We start from the raw sequence: 14084 nt of genomic DNA, 5'->3' as shown, positions 1-14084 counted from the left end.
CCTGAAGAATGAGATTGGCTTCCTGAAGAATGAGATCGACTTCGTCAAGAATGAGATCGCCTTCGTCAAGAATGAGATAGCCTTCCTCAAGAATGAAAACAGCTTCCTTAAAGTCTTAGGAGTTATAGGGATTTTGTTTTTCTTCTACCTTGTTCATGTTAAAGCTTGAAATTTCGATGTTTGAAGTATTGTTCTTTGTAGGCTTTCTTAGGAATGTGAATTGTAAGCTTGGTACTATAAACTCTCCCCTTTTCCTTTAAACTTGCATCTTTTCTTAATGCATCTCTTCTTAGGCTTTGGCTTTTCATTCTATCTTCCTGTCTTTTTTGTATGTTGTTTTCCTATTTGTTTCCTTTTATTTAGTAATTCTGTTTGTTTCTGTGAGTACATATTGAAGCTGAATGTATGTTTATCTAAACCATCCATCCAAGAGTAGGGTGATTGTACTGGAAATCCCACGAAGAAGACCTCCCAGAGACACAATAGGGCATAATTGTCGCGCTCTCAAGCTTCTGAATTTGGAGGTTTTTCCCATAAGATCCCATATCTGGTGGGGATTTTGACAGTTTTCTTTTTCATCCTTCTAATAGGACCCTTGTGTCATGTGAGATGAAGGGAAAATAAAGAGGTTTCAGCACTATCATTGTTTCAATAAAATGAGTTCCATATGTACTGCATGGGTTTGTGAACATTGTTTCAAAATAATGGGTTCCAAATGTACTGAATGGGTTTGTTTGTTCAATTCACTACCAATAGAGTTCGTATTGGTACTTTTCAATGCCTCCTTCTCTTTATTCTACACTTTTTCACATGTTGGCAGCAAAGAGTTGAAAATAAAGACAGGAGGTCTCGAGGTCAGTTACATTAAAATGGGATTTTGTACTACATGGTAGGCTCATTGTGGCTGTTTCAATTAAGGTTGACCCAAAAATAACCATGGTCGAGCTTAGAATTCATAGGGTCTTGACTCTTGGATTGGCCAGGTTTTAGGTTGAAAAACCAATCCAATTTAAAGAAGAAAAACAACCCAAACCCCGACGCCTAAATAACCTAGTTCAATCTAGAAATCATAGGGTCTTGGGTGGGGTCAGGTTTTTAAGTTCCAATATATTGATATCATTATTTTCATTGAGGTGAGCATGTCTGATGTTGAAAAATAGCTTCCTTATGAAATTTATACACTTCATGACATAAATGTGGAGATTTTTAGTGATAAAATGTGTTGTTTTGAACACTCTTTAAAAGTAGTCACTACACTGCTAAACTTAAACCCGACCCGACTCGATAAACTAATTCTGATAGGGTGTAATTCAAATTTCTCAGTCATTCAACTACACTACACTCCTATTGGAGTTCGAATTTTTTTTTTTTTTTATGGGTGTAATTCGAATTTTTACCCCAACAGACACACACACAGTATGTAAATTAGGGTGGTGTTTGAATAAGTTCCAAAAAATATTTATTTGTCAACTCATTACACAAGGCTCATTCTTTGCTACACACACAGTATGTAAATTAGGCCAGGGGAGGCTTGTGAGGCAATGAGTGAGGAGACTGTGACAAATGGCTGAAAACAGGAGAAAACACTATATTTTGAGTGTAGGTTTTTTTTCTCGTGCTATTTTCAGTCACTTCTCAGCCTCTCCTCACTGGCCCTCTCAAGTCTCTCTCTCCCACCTTCCCTACCCTTTTATCACCACTAGTCAAGGTAGAACCAAGAGGATCTTCATAATACAGGTTGTATAGCACTACGAATCAACTTTTTGTCTTTTAAAATTCCTCCCATTCCCGGTCCCTATTGTCAAGACAAGTTTACCAAGAAAAAACGTTGCAAATTCAATGGAAGCAGTTCAAAAAACAAATACATCTGGATGTTTGCATGTCAAAATTTGCTTAGGTGGAATTAGATTCTGGTTAATTAATTAAAAACTATGGATATGAAAATTGAAAGCACGAACAACCTAAAAGAACAATACTTAGAGAAAACTTGAATTAAAAGTCCTAAATAAAAAATCAACAAAACTACTCACTCTTTCAAATGCTTCCTTGTGAAGCGATACCGAGGCAGCAATAAAATGATGCAAAAGCACCATATCAGAATTTCCTTCTCAAAAAGACATGATTATTTTTTTTTTCTGAATAATCATATGATTATGGAAAGACGAGAGAGTTGACTACGAAGATCCCAAAGCAATATAGCAAGCCCTAAGACACAAGCGTAGCAAGGAATGAGCCTTGTGTAATGAGTTGACAAAAGAGGGCCAACTTGACATGCTGAGCAGTGAATGCGCCTAATTTGACAAGTGAAACAAGAAAAGAAAGAGAGTAGCTAGGAAGACACAGTTAAGCTAGGGACATCCCCTTCTATTGCACCATGTGTTTAATCACAATAACAACAAAATTTTCATCGCAGAATAACCCTTGCTTTTCATGAAATGATATACATACACTTATCCTAGCAAACGATATCTGTTTGAAGTGATCCTAAATGCAATATTTGATGGGTGATGAATTCGCACCCCTTTAGCTTGCATTGTAGTGAATTTCCACCAAGCTTCCAATTTGAAGCTCCAAATTGCAAGCTTGAACTTCCAATTGCAAGCTTCATACAAACCCAGTAAAAACTTCTCAACTGTAACCCTGAAAAAAAAATATCAACAACGTTTAGATAATACTGATAATACGTTTAGATAAAAAAATATCAACAACATTTCCTTATATTTAACACTGATAATATGAAAGACAGTAAATTTCAAAATCTGTATTTAACACTTTAAGAAAGTCCATGTATCATCACCACCAAAAAAAATAACAGATAAGAACTGTTGCGAATCATGATATAAAAAAAATAAAAATTATATGTACTCCTCCTATGCCTCTTCCTCTTCCTCTGCCTCTATGTCTTCTCCCTCTTGGCGCTTTCTTTTATGCTTCTATTACCATTCGTCATAACAGAATCAGTATATAAACATTTACAATTACCACTTTAAGAAAGTCCATGTACACATACAAATGAGTAAGTACGCAACAAAACAAACCTAGCCTTTATTTTTACATGTCGACTTATAATGTCCTTTTCCGCCACAGGATTTGCACGTCCGTTTCTTTGGTTCGGATACAGATGTCTCTAAGCCAGATTTCAAGCGTGTTGGATTCTTTAGACGGCCTTTGGTCTTCGCAATTGGTGGGTCTCGAATTGTGATTTCAGCTATTTGACTCACAGCAAAGTTTGAATATACTTTGCTACCAACGATTGGTATCTCACTTGCCTCCAATGTAACTTTATTTTCTTTCTGCTTTTGTTCTTCTTCAGCGAAAAGAAGATCACAAAATTCAGTCATCCTCTTGAAAACTTTCTCATCTCTTCCAGGTCAATCAACCAGTCGTTGCCATCTTGAGATTAGGCACCACCTTTGAAACGGATTGACGCTACTACCCACTTGTGGCCGTGTAGATATTGTACCCCCTACTTGATACATTACCTGAATAGACCATCTCCTCAACATGTAATGGTCGGGGACCTTCTTCAATTGTTTCATATCCATAATACGAAGGATATGTTTGCATAAGATCCCCTCCCTTTCAAACTTAGCACAATCGCATTTGAAGGTCATTCCATCGGAATCATAATAAAATACCCTACACCATCTACTCTTCACATCATTTCTGGGACCTACCAAATATTCTTCCACGGCCCCATCCTTGCTCAAGTGGTCGTATCAACAACCAGTACTATCCCTCAACTCATCCTGAAAAATGTTAAACATATTCATCGTATAGAATATCCCCGCCTCTTCTTCCAATGGACTATTCGTTTTCATACTTGCTTTCGAATATTTCGACTTGAAATCTTCTTCGGCTTCTGTTTTACGACGTTGAACCAGTGCCCTATCACATGCATCTAAGAACTCATGCAAGCCAGTTTTGCTATTCACATATCCATCAAAGAATGCATTCATGCTTTCGCTACGTTGACTCGAACTCATTCTTGCAGTGAATATGTTTTGCCAATATCCCGGAACCCAATGCTCTCGCTGCACCCACATCCTACATAACCAATCACTTTCCTCGATTTCATATTTACAAACCAAATCTTCCCACGACTGCTCAGAATCCTCCATGGATTTTGAAAAAAACCAACGATTATAATCAAGGCAGAAATCACTAGTCGAATCCCTCATCTCTGCAACATGCTCAAGTAGATGCCTGTGCATGTGCCACGAACAAAACCTATGTCGGGTGTGTGGAAAAACTCTTCCAATTGCCTCTTTCATGGCCGGATCCATATCAGTTATTATTGCATCAGGTGCTTTACCATGCATGCACGTCAATCACTGTTCAAATAACCAACTGAAGGTTTCCTCTGTCTCATCAGCTAACAGGGCACATCCGAATATGGTCGACTGTCTATGATGGTTCACTCCTGTAAACGGTGCAAATGGCAGAGATAACCTATTGGTTTTGTAAGTGACATCAAATACAATGACATCGCTAAATGTTATGTAAGCATCTCTAGCCCTAGCGTCAGCCCAGAACATAGATCGGAAGGTCCCATCCGTATCCAACTCCATTGAGAAAAAGAAATTCGGGTCTTCTGATCGCTTCTTTTGAAGATGGTTGGCCACTAAGACAGCTTCTTGGCCTATATTGTTCACCCTCTTTTTTCTCAAATGTGAAGCAACTTGATCAGGTGTTACCACACCTGATATTCCATCGTTTGTTGAATTAATGGCCTTTGCAATCCTCGCAGCCGACATCTGGGTCTCATCGAGACAGTCAATCAACGTCTTAACACTTTCACTCTTACTGAATCTATTATGGGAACGGTGCATTTGCCTCTTAAATGGGGATGTCAGAATGTGAGAATGAATGTCATCAAATGTGGTCACTACCCACTTCCCATCTCTTAGTTTTATGATCATCTTAGCTTTGCAATTCAATCTGACAACTCATCGTTCCCTTCTTTCTTTACCATCATCCACTTTCTTTGCCTTGTACTTTTTCACCCCCTCTCTATCACACACAAATTTTCTTGAGTTCACATTATTTATTTTTTTAGAACTATTTGTACTGGATTTCCGTAATCCAAAACCAGTAGCCAGTGCATAAGAATTGTAGAATTCAAAGGCATACATCCAATCATCAAACACTTGGTTCAAAAACGGCTTATTCACACTACTATTCTCACTACCACCCTTATTGGGCGTACTACCACCCTCATCTTCGTCATTCATATCAGTATCTGGCCATTCTATATTATCTTTAATCAGATTAACCTCATCATCACCCCCATCATCAACCACAATAAGACCATGGGCGTCAACTTCTTGAGTACCTAACCCGGAGGCTTGCGAGAAAGCATCATCAACAAAACCAGACTGTGCACGGTCGTTATCCTCGATACATAGTAATTGAAAGAAGAGAAAAATAAGAATGTACCCATAATTCTTAGTAAATGGAAGCTATATATGAAAATTTGAAATGATTTGAGCGAGCAAAGAAATACCTGAGGAGCGGAATTTCGATGGCGCGGGATGGACAAACCAGATCTTCTGTTTAGATGAAAATGGAAAACCCTAAAAAAGTGAAGAAGAAATGGAATACCAAATCTGATGAGAGAGATGAGATTGATCTAGGGTTTTCTTATATCACAAAAAGAAAGACAGTAACCTTGAAAACCTGGTCTGAGGGAAAATCAGGTTGAAACCCTCTCTCTCTCTCTCCGTCTGAGATTTCCAAATTATCTCGAACACTCTTTAAATCATCCTTTTAAAGTAGAAACCCTCTTTCCTACTACTTTATAATCTTGATTTATGTTCACATTCTGTTGTAAGAACTTATGCATTAAGTTGTTCTTGGAGACACAAGAAAATTCCTTGTAAAAAAATTCCAAAAAATTATTTGGAACCCTTCCACATTAAATCAAATCACACTTTGAAATTATGTCAAAGCAAAGTGGTTCAGAGTTAAAGAATGGTTCCAATTAAAATAAATAACTTCAAATATTGTGAAAGATAGGAGGAAAGGGAAATATAAATGAAAGAAAAATCTATATTCTACAGAAAATACTCATTAACAGAAGCCTTGACAAAGGCACTTATTTTTTACATCAGGGATTTAAATAAGAAGAGAATTTAAGGGTTTTAAGGGTGTTAAAACGAGTTGAGTGAGAGAAATTATGGGTTTTAAGGGCCCAACATCAAACGAAAAACCTTCTCTCTCTCTCTCTCTCTCTCTCTCTCTCTCTCTCTCTCTCTCTCTCTCTCTCTCCCTCTCTCTCTCTCACTCTCTCTCTCTCTCTCTTCCTAAAAACCCTATTTTTCACCCACATAAAAACCCTATTTTTCGTAACAAATCAGAAACAACAATCTTCTTTTTTTTCACCTTCAGAACTACACAAACCCTAACCTAGTGAATTTTCTGCTCCTCCATTGTTAGATTACACATGAAAAAAAAGAAGAGAAATTGCCACAATGAAACCCTAACCTAAAAACGAAAATAATAGAAGAACAACTACAGAAACCCTAACCTAAAAACAAAAATAATAGAAGAACAACTACTGAAACCTTAACCTAAAAATAAAAATAAAAGAAGAAGGGTGAAGAAGGGTAGAAGAAAATATATTCGGCTGGAGACAAAAAAAAAACACAATATAAGCGCACCTGGAAGATTTGAAGCCGTAGGGGAAGCGCGCCAATTTTCGATGTATTTTTCTTTCACAGAGAGTCACGGCTGAGTCGAAGAAGAGAAGAGAAACCCAGAAAAATCGCCATGCCGTGAGCTTGAGAGGGGAGAAGAGGGTAGGAGTGGTCGTTTTCTTGTGGGAGAAGCAGAGACAAGAGGGGGAGAAGCCCAAATTTTGTTGTGAGAGAAGCAGAGACAAGAGAGGAGAAACCCTTTCCAGCCGTGAGCTTGAGAGGGGAGAAGAGGGTAGGAGTGGTCGTTTTCTTGTGGGAGAAGCAGAGACGAGAGGGGGAGAAGCCCAAATTTCGTTTGTGGGAGAAGCAGTGACGAGAGAGGAGAAACCCTTTCGAGACGTCTTTTTTTTGCCTCTGTGAAAACCAAAAACGAGAGTAGAAGGTGAAAACCATAAACGAAAATGAAATAACCAATGTGGTTTTTACTCTTCAGCGCACGATTTTTTGGTGCGCTTAAGCGCACCAACAGTTTTCTCATATATATATATATATATGAGAAAACATTTCCTACACACTTGTGTAGGTAAGTTACCTACACACTAGCTTAAAATACAGTGGGGGCCCACATTGTTTAGGTGATCCAAACCATTCATTTGAATGGTCCTCACATAGATAGGGTGTCCACAAAAAATCAGATCCATAGGATCATCCCAACCCTACGATTTGTGGAGGTAAAATGGACGTGTATAAACCTTCACAAATTAGTCCATTTTTTGCCTCCATAGTTTGACTGGTTGGGATGATCCTTTGGATCTGATTTTTTGTGGACACCATATCTATGTGAGGACCATTCAAATGAATGGTTTGGATCACCCAAACAATGTGGGCCCCCACTGTATTTTAAGCTAGTGTGTAGGTAACTTACCTACACAAGTGTGTAGGAAATGTTTTCTCTCTCTCTCTCTCTCTCTATATATATATATAGAGAGAGAGAGAGAGAGGAAATGGTTAGTAAGCGGCTGCTCAGATAAGCTTATCTGAGCAGAGCTCAAGAGGGGGGAAACATTATTTGGATGATCCACAGCATTCATTTGATAGGCCCTCATATAGATAGGGTGTGCCCAAAAATCAGCTCCATGGGATCATCCTAACCCTTCAAACTGTGGAGGCAAAATATGGACAAATTCGTGAAGGTTTATACACGTCCATTTTTAACTCCACAAATCGTAGGGTTGGGATGATCCTATGGAGCTGATTTTTTGGGCACATCCTATGTATATGAAGGCCTATCAAATGAGCTGTGAATCATCCAAACAATGTAGCCCCCCTATGTTTATGAGCTCTGCTCAGATAAGCTTATCTGAGCAGCAACTCACAAACCATTTCCATATATATATATATATATTACCTTCCAATGTAGTACTATTGAAGATCCATCTAGCAACCATGTGTGATCATTTGGTCGTCTTGCAGTTTGATTCTTTAGATAATCTTTGTCGAGTCACTTTCCAACCATGTATTAGTTATCCTTTTTTTTTGACATAGATTATCCCCACCCCATTTAGTGCAGGACTAATCCCTACGGATTCATGTAATCAGCCGTAGACTACATGCATCAGGGAGCAAACCCACGACACTGGCCGACGTGCCAACCCCGTACGGATTATGGATTGATTATCTGTACGAGGATGCACAATTAATATGGTGTAGGACCGCAGATAATTGAGCAAGCTAATACGGTGCCCAATGGGCAGCAAATACGATACGAACATGACCATTTCCTTAGGGAAATGATATCAACCCCCTCTCGATGCAGGTGCATCTCGCACTATCACAAGATCAACGGTCAAGATCGTCTAATATTTAATTGGATCGTCCGAGGCCCTCCAATTAGATTATTTCGGACGGCGTCTTGATCAACGGCTCATGTTGATTACTACGATAGATTTTTAGATTTAATAGGATTTTTTTAATTTATTGCGCAATTTTCCTATTAGCTTAAATAACCATAGTTTTAGCAAATTAGGAATTTTAGTGTTAGTAGAAAAGTAAGAGTTGGACGTCTGGGGGTTCTTTTTAGTAGTTTGTTTTGCTTAGGAGAGAAATTCTAGGAAAAGTAGATTTAGATGAATTGTGTGATCTATTAGAGATTTATTTTGGAAAGAAGTTTTAGGAGAATAGTTGGACGTCCAAGTCTATTAGAGTTTTGGAGATTTAATACTGATTAGGAAACCTAGTATTTGTAGGATTTAGTATGCCAAAGCCGATAAATATAGGCAATTGTAAACGTTTCCTTAATCTTTTTGGAATAAAAATTTAGTTGTTGCCTTTTGGAATTGTTGCCTTCGGAATCAAAGAGCCATCTGCTGCTCTTCAAATGAGCCATCTGCTGCTCATATTTCTTTGCCCCTTGAATTGCTACACGCCCCTACGTTATTTGGTATCAGAGCTCAGGAAAACAAGAATCCTATCTTTTTTTAATCTTGGGTCGGAAAAGTATTAGTGGTCACCATGTCTCCATCACAAGCTATAGAGAAAAATCAAATCATCGAGATGTTGAAGATCATAAGCCATATGCAAGAACGACAACGGGCTCGAGACGGGTTCACGATGAAAAGTTTCAAACTTAGATCAACACTCTTATCGAGCAAGACAAGGCGATGAATGATAGATGTTTTGACTTCAACAATTATGGCTTCTTCTCATAGCCTACAAGAGATATCTAACCTCTTGACTCTGCCCTAGCTCTTTTTTCTTTTTTTTTAAATGAAGAAAATTTTATTGATAATCAACACCGAGGTGGTCCAAACCAAACAATAAAATACAAAGCAGAAATTCAAAAAAAGAAAGAAAAGAAGAAGTAAAAAAAAAAAGATCAGTAATAGCTCTGGAACAAAAGGGAAAACATAACTCTGCCCTCGCTTTTTTTATTCTGATAGTTCCACTATTGCATGTAATATTTTTTTTCAGACAAACATCAGATTTTCAGACACTTTGCAACAAACAACATTTGAACTTTACGGACCCCAAAACTACAAAGCACGACAAAAAGCAGAAACACCACAACAAAGAAACAGAGAAAAAAAAACCTAACCCTAAATCCCAAACCCTAACCCATCTGCAACCTTGGGCACCCACACAATCTCTTATCCTCAACCGTCGAATCCAAATAGAGTCCTCCCCTGCCTCTTGAGTCCGCACACGACATCCATGGCAGAGACCGTCTTCCTCCCCGCGTGCTCTGTATAGATAACAGCATCTCTTATGACATTCTTCAAGAAGATCTTCAAAACCCCCCATCGTCTCTTCATAGATCAGACCACTCATCCGCTTAATACCACCCTTCCGGGCAAGTCGTCGGATTGCCAGCTTCGTGCTGCCCTGTATGTTGTCCTGGAGTACTTTTTGGTGCCGCTTCGCTCCGCCCTTCCTGAGCCCCTTCCTGCCCTTTCCACGACCAGACATTGCTCTCTAAAGCTAGTTTTCATATTTGGAATGAGGGAGATAAAAAGTAGAGGAAACTGTGTGTTGGCGTTTCTATTGCATGCAATATATTCTTTATGGATTCGCCTTTGCAAAAATAGGATGAAAAGGCGCCCCCATTTGTGGAAAGTCCCAAAAGCGCATTTATAACATGCAAAAATCAATGAACATTAAATGCAATATGGTGACTTTCAACCCATGGGGGCGCACTTTCATCCTATTTTTGCAAGGGCACCCTTCAGTCTAGCATTCATCTTGGAAAAAAAACTCCTTCCAAAAATTGTTTGGAAGTTAAGATTTTGACCTGGCCAGAAATGTCCAAAGAAGGTTGTTGGAAAGTTGTCTTTTTATCTTTTTTAGAACGGGGTCTTGAAACTATTTTTAATAAATCCAAATTAGGGGGCGGGGGGGGGGGGGGTATTCCCTTATTTATATGTAAATCTTAAGTGAATTGACATTTACTTAAGTGACTTTACATGTAATACTAAGAAGAGGAAAGAAGAAGAGAAGAGAACTAGAAAAAAACTAAAATGGGATGTTTCAGCAGAAATAGGACGAAACACCCTATTTCGGCCGAAATGGACCGAAATTCCAAACAAAACAAAATTTGGGCGTGTTTCGTTCCAGTTTCGCTGATGAAATAAAACTTTGCAACCATTTCTTCCAAAACGAAACGGAATTCATAACTTAGCTTCAGACATTCTTAATAAGGCAAACCAATTTAATTGAAATTATATTAGAAGGATTCCAAAAATGTGACAGGACTTATGACTTAGCTAACACTTTGAATTTATTGCGGACAAACGTGCCATGCCGTGTCCAACACGACACGTGTGTCCACATATGCTGACACTCCTTTTGACAATTTATGTACTTCTAAAAGTGTGACAACCTGTTTTATTACTGAAATTGTGTTTACTTCTTTTATTATAAACTTCTTTTAGGTCTTCTTTAACTAATATGGGTTGTTATATCCCCTCCCTGAATACTATATTCAGTGTATCATATTAGTCTCCCATTCTCATTGTATACTGGAGATAAGAGATTTAGATTAAATTGATGAGTGCGTTGTTATTTGATTATCTCATGTTTGTTTTAAATCATATTTGATTAATTCTAAGATTTATTAGTTTATTAGAAACGATACTTATATTGTTACAAACTATGATAGTAATCTGTAATTTTACGTGTGTGTGTGTGTGTGTGTGTGTGTGTGTGTGTGACCATTTCTAGAATTTTAGATGTTGCCATGTTTCCGTGTTGAAACACGATAAGTTAAATCATTTCCAATAATAACTCATTAAATTTTACCCTTAAATTTAGAGCAACCCATTAAATCCGTCATCCCACATCACTCCTTCCCAAACGCCTTTCATTGATAATTAATCCAATCAAACCCATTGAGGAAACCTAATTGTTTGGTCTACTGTTAGTGTTCTTCCTAAAATGCTTGCTGGAATTTTAAAGGTCGTGACAATAATGTTTTCCACAACAAAACCATCTTCCACATATTTCTATCAAGAGGAAGTCTAAACAGAAGGGAGGCCTTGCAAAAAAGAGGTGAAAGGGCTCCCCCATTGGCTGCACATCACCATCATGTTTGACTTTTCAGCCGTTATTAATGCATGATGGTGATGTGTAGCCAATACGAGAGCCCTTTCACCTCTTTTTTGCAAGGGCTCCCTTCAGTCTAGAATTCCTTTTCTATCAAAATCTCCCATGAAAGCTTCATCTCCCCTTTCTCTCTGAAAACCAAAACCAACAACCTAACAAACCCCGGAACATGAGCAGCAGCAACCTCCACTTCCTCCCAAACACTTCAAGAAAAGTTTCATGAATTCTCTGGAGTGGAGTCCATACCTCGGGGGAGACGAGTGGGCTAATGATATTGTCTTAAATTCTTTCGAGCAAGGGATAATGGAAACGTTTGTTCACAATCTTTAACAAAGAGTCATTATCCAATGTCATTTGTTGCTTCTGAAATTTGACCTAAGGTTGAATGGGCCCCAGTTGGAAGCATGCCTACAGAGGTAACTTTCACTCTTGAGCAAACGGTCAAAAAACCAGCTGGAGTTTGGACTCCGAGGAGGCTCTCCGATGTCATAATTGACAATAATAATAATAATAATATGAGCTCTCTGATGAGAACTGTGGAACCGACTGAATATAAAAATGGTTAAGAGTCTTATACCTTGGAGATTGTGCCTCTATTTAGAAGAAAGATTAACATCCTTATCTCTACGTGCCCTTTATCAGTCGGTTGCCACGTTTCTGCTCCCGATAGAGGCCATGGGTCCGTATCCAATTGGGTGCTAATTATACCCTCAACACCATTAATGGGTACTTTTTAAGTGGCAGGCGTCACTTCCCCCTTATCAATGGGTTCCACTTTCCAACTAATCCTTTATAACGTCTACCATTTGTATTCCCTAACTCCAACTTAAGAAACCGACATTCGATCCTCAAGAATAACTGGAAACCTGATGAATCAACACCGTGGCAAAGGCGATTGGAGCTCCAGATGATTCCACTTTCCTATTCAATCTTCAAGAGTCAAGACCAGATTCATGTCAAGAAACCGAACGAATCAACACGTTCAATGTCTATGCATTTCCCAGGAACGAGTTGAGGGAGCTTAAGAAACACATAATCACAAAACTTGACCAGGTTCGAAGTTTGATCTATTTGATGCCATTGAGAGTAATCCATTCAAGATCCGGATAAAACACCTCTCAATACTCTGGTGGCCATGGCGGAAGGGAAGTAAAATCCCTCGGTTTATGGAGTCCAACATTTGCAGCTACATTATCCCTGTCAAAGAGGTCCTCTCGAGGAATTTTACTTTCTGAAAATATTCTTACAAGATATGTGCTTCTTATTTAGCAGTTTGTGGGGAGAACTCGATCTAATATTTATCTTAAGGATTTTACTTACTGGAATGTTCCGACTCTTCAGATATACTTTGATATCTATATGTTAGGGCTTAAGTTGAGAAGTTGAAGCAAATGCATGCTTCAATATAGGGGTGCAACTCGAGTCGGATATCTATATGTTAGGGCTTAAGTTGAGAAGTTGAAGCAAATGCATGCTTCAATATAGGGGTGCAACTCGAGTCGGATATCTATATGTTAGGGCTTAAGTTGAGAAGTTGAAGCAAATGCATGCTTCAATATAGGGGTGCAACTCGAGTCGGGTTGGGGCCAACCGGAACCCAACGCGAAACTCTAAACCGTCAGTGTTCTTTTAAAAGTCGTGACAATAATGTTTTCCACATCAAAACCGTCCTTTTATACAAATTGTTCTCCTCTTGCTCATTCTCTAAAACTATATTCCATCACTTTTACCATATTCCACATATTTCTATCCAACTCTCCCATGAAAGCTCCATCTCCCCTTTCTCTTCGAAAACCAAAACCAACAACCTAACAAACCCAGGAACATGAGCAGCAGCAACCTCCACTTCCTCCCAAACACTTCAAGAAAAGTTTCATGAATTCTCTGGAGTAGAGTCCATGCCTAGGGGGGAGAGGAGTGGGCCGATGATATTATCTTAAATTCTTACGAGCAAGGGATATTGGAACAATAATGTTTTCCACAACAAAAACTGTCCTTTTATACAAATTGTTCTCCTCTTGCTCAGTCTCTCAAACTCTGTTCCATCACTTTTACCATCTTCCACATATTTCTACCAAAATCTCCCATGAAAGCTCCATCTCCCCTTTCTCTCCGAAAACCAAAACCAACAACCTAACAAACCCCGGAACATGAGCAGCAGCAACCTCCACTTCCTCCCAAACACTTCAAGAAAAGTTTCATGAATTCTCTAGAGTGGAGTCCATGCCTCGGGGGAGACGAGTGGGCCAATGATATTGTCTTAAATTCTTTCGAGCAAGGGATAATGGAAACATTTGTTCACAATCTTTAACAAAGAGTCATCTTGCTTTATCCAATATCATTTGTTGC

General features: G+C 38.7%; 1 protein-coding gene and 2 pseudogenes across 1 annotated transcript; all 3 read right to left on the bottom strand.

Annotated features, from left to right (window-relative positions):
• Positions 1–3719: 3719 nt before the first annotated feature.
• Positions 3720–4322, bottom strand: LOC143866189 (protein FAR1-RELATED SEQUENCE 5-like). Its single transcript, XM_077375955.1, has one exon. It carries the CDS (start codon positions 4320–4322, stop codon positions 3720–3722), a length of 603 nt encoding a protein of 200 aa, XP_077232070.1.
• A 9-nt stretch (positions 4323–4331) lies between these two features.
• Positions 4332–4922, bottom strand: LOC143866173 (protein FAR1-RELATED SEQUENCE 5 pseudogene; annotated as a pseudogene).
• Positions 4923–9537: 4615 nt separating this feature from the next.
• Positions 9538–10103, bottom strand: LOC143861559 (histone H4-like; annotated as a pseudogene).
• Between the last annotated feature and the right edge of the window lie 3981 nt (positions 10104–14084).

This window comes from Tasmannia lanceolata, unplaced genomic scaffold (genome assembly GCF_043159265.1).
Source record: "Tasmannia lanceolata isolate RefF3 unplaced genomic scaffold, GAP_Taslan_0.1 ptg000003l, whole genome shotgun sequence".
Taxonomy (NCBI): domain Eukaryota; kingdom Viridiplantae; phylum Streptophyta; class Magnoliopsida; order Canellales; family Winteraceae; genus Tasmannia; species Tasmannia lanceolata.
This window is presented reverse-complemented; position numbering and strand designations above follow the sequence as displayed.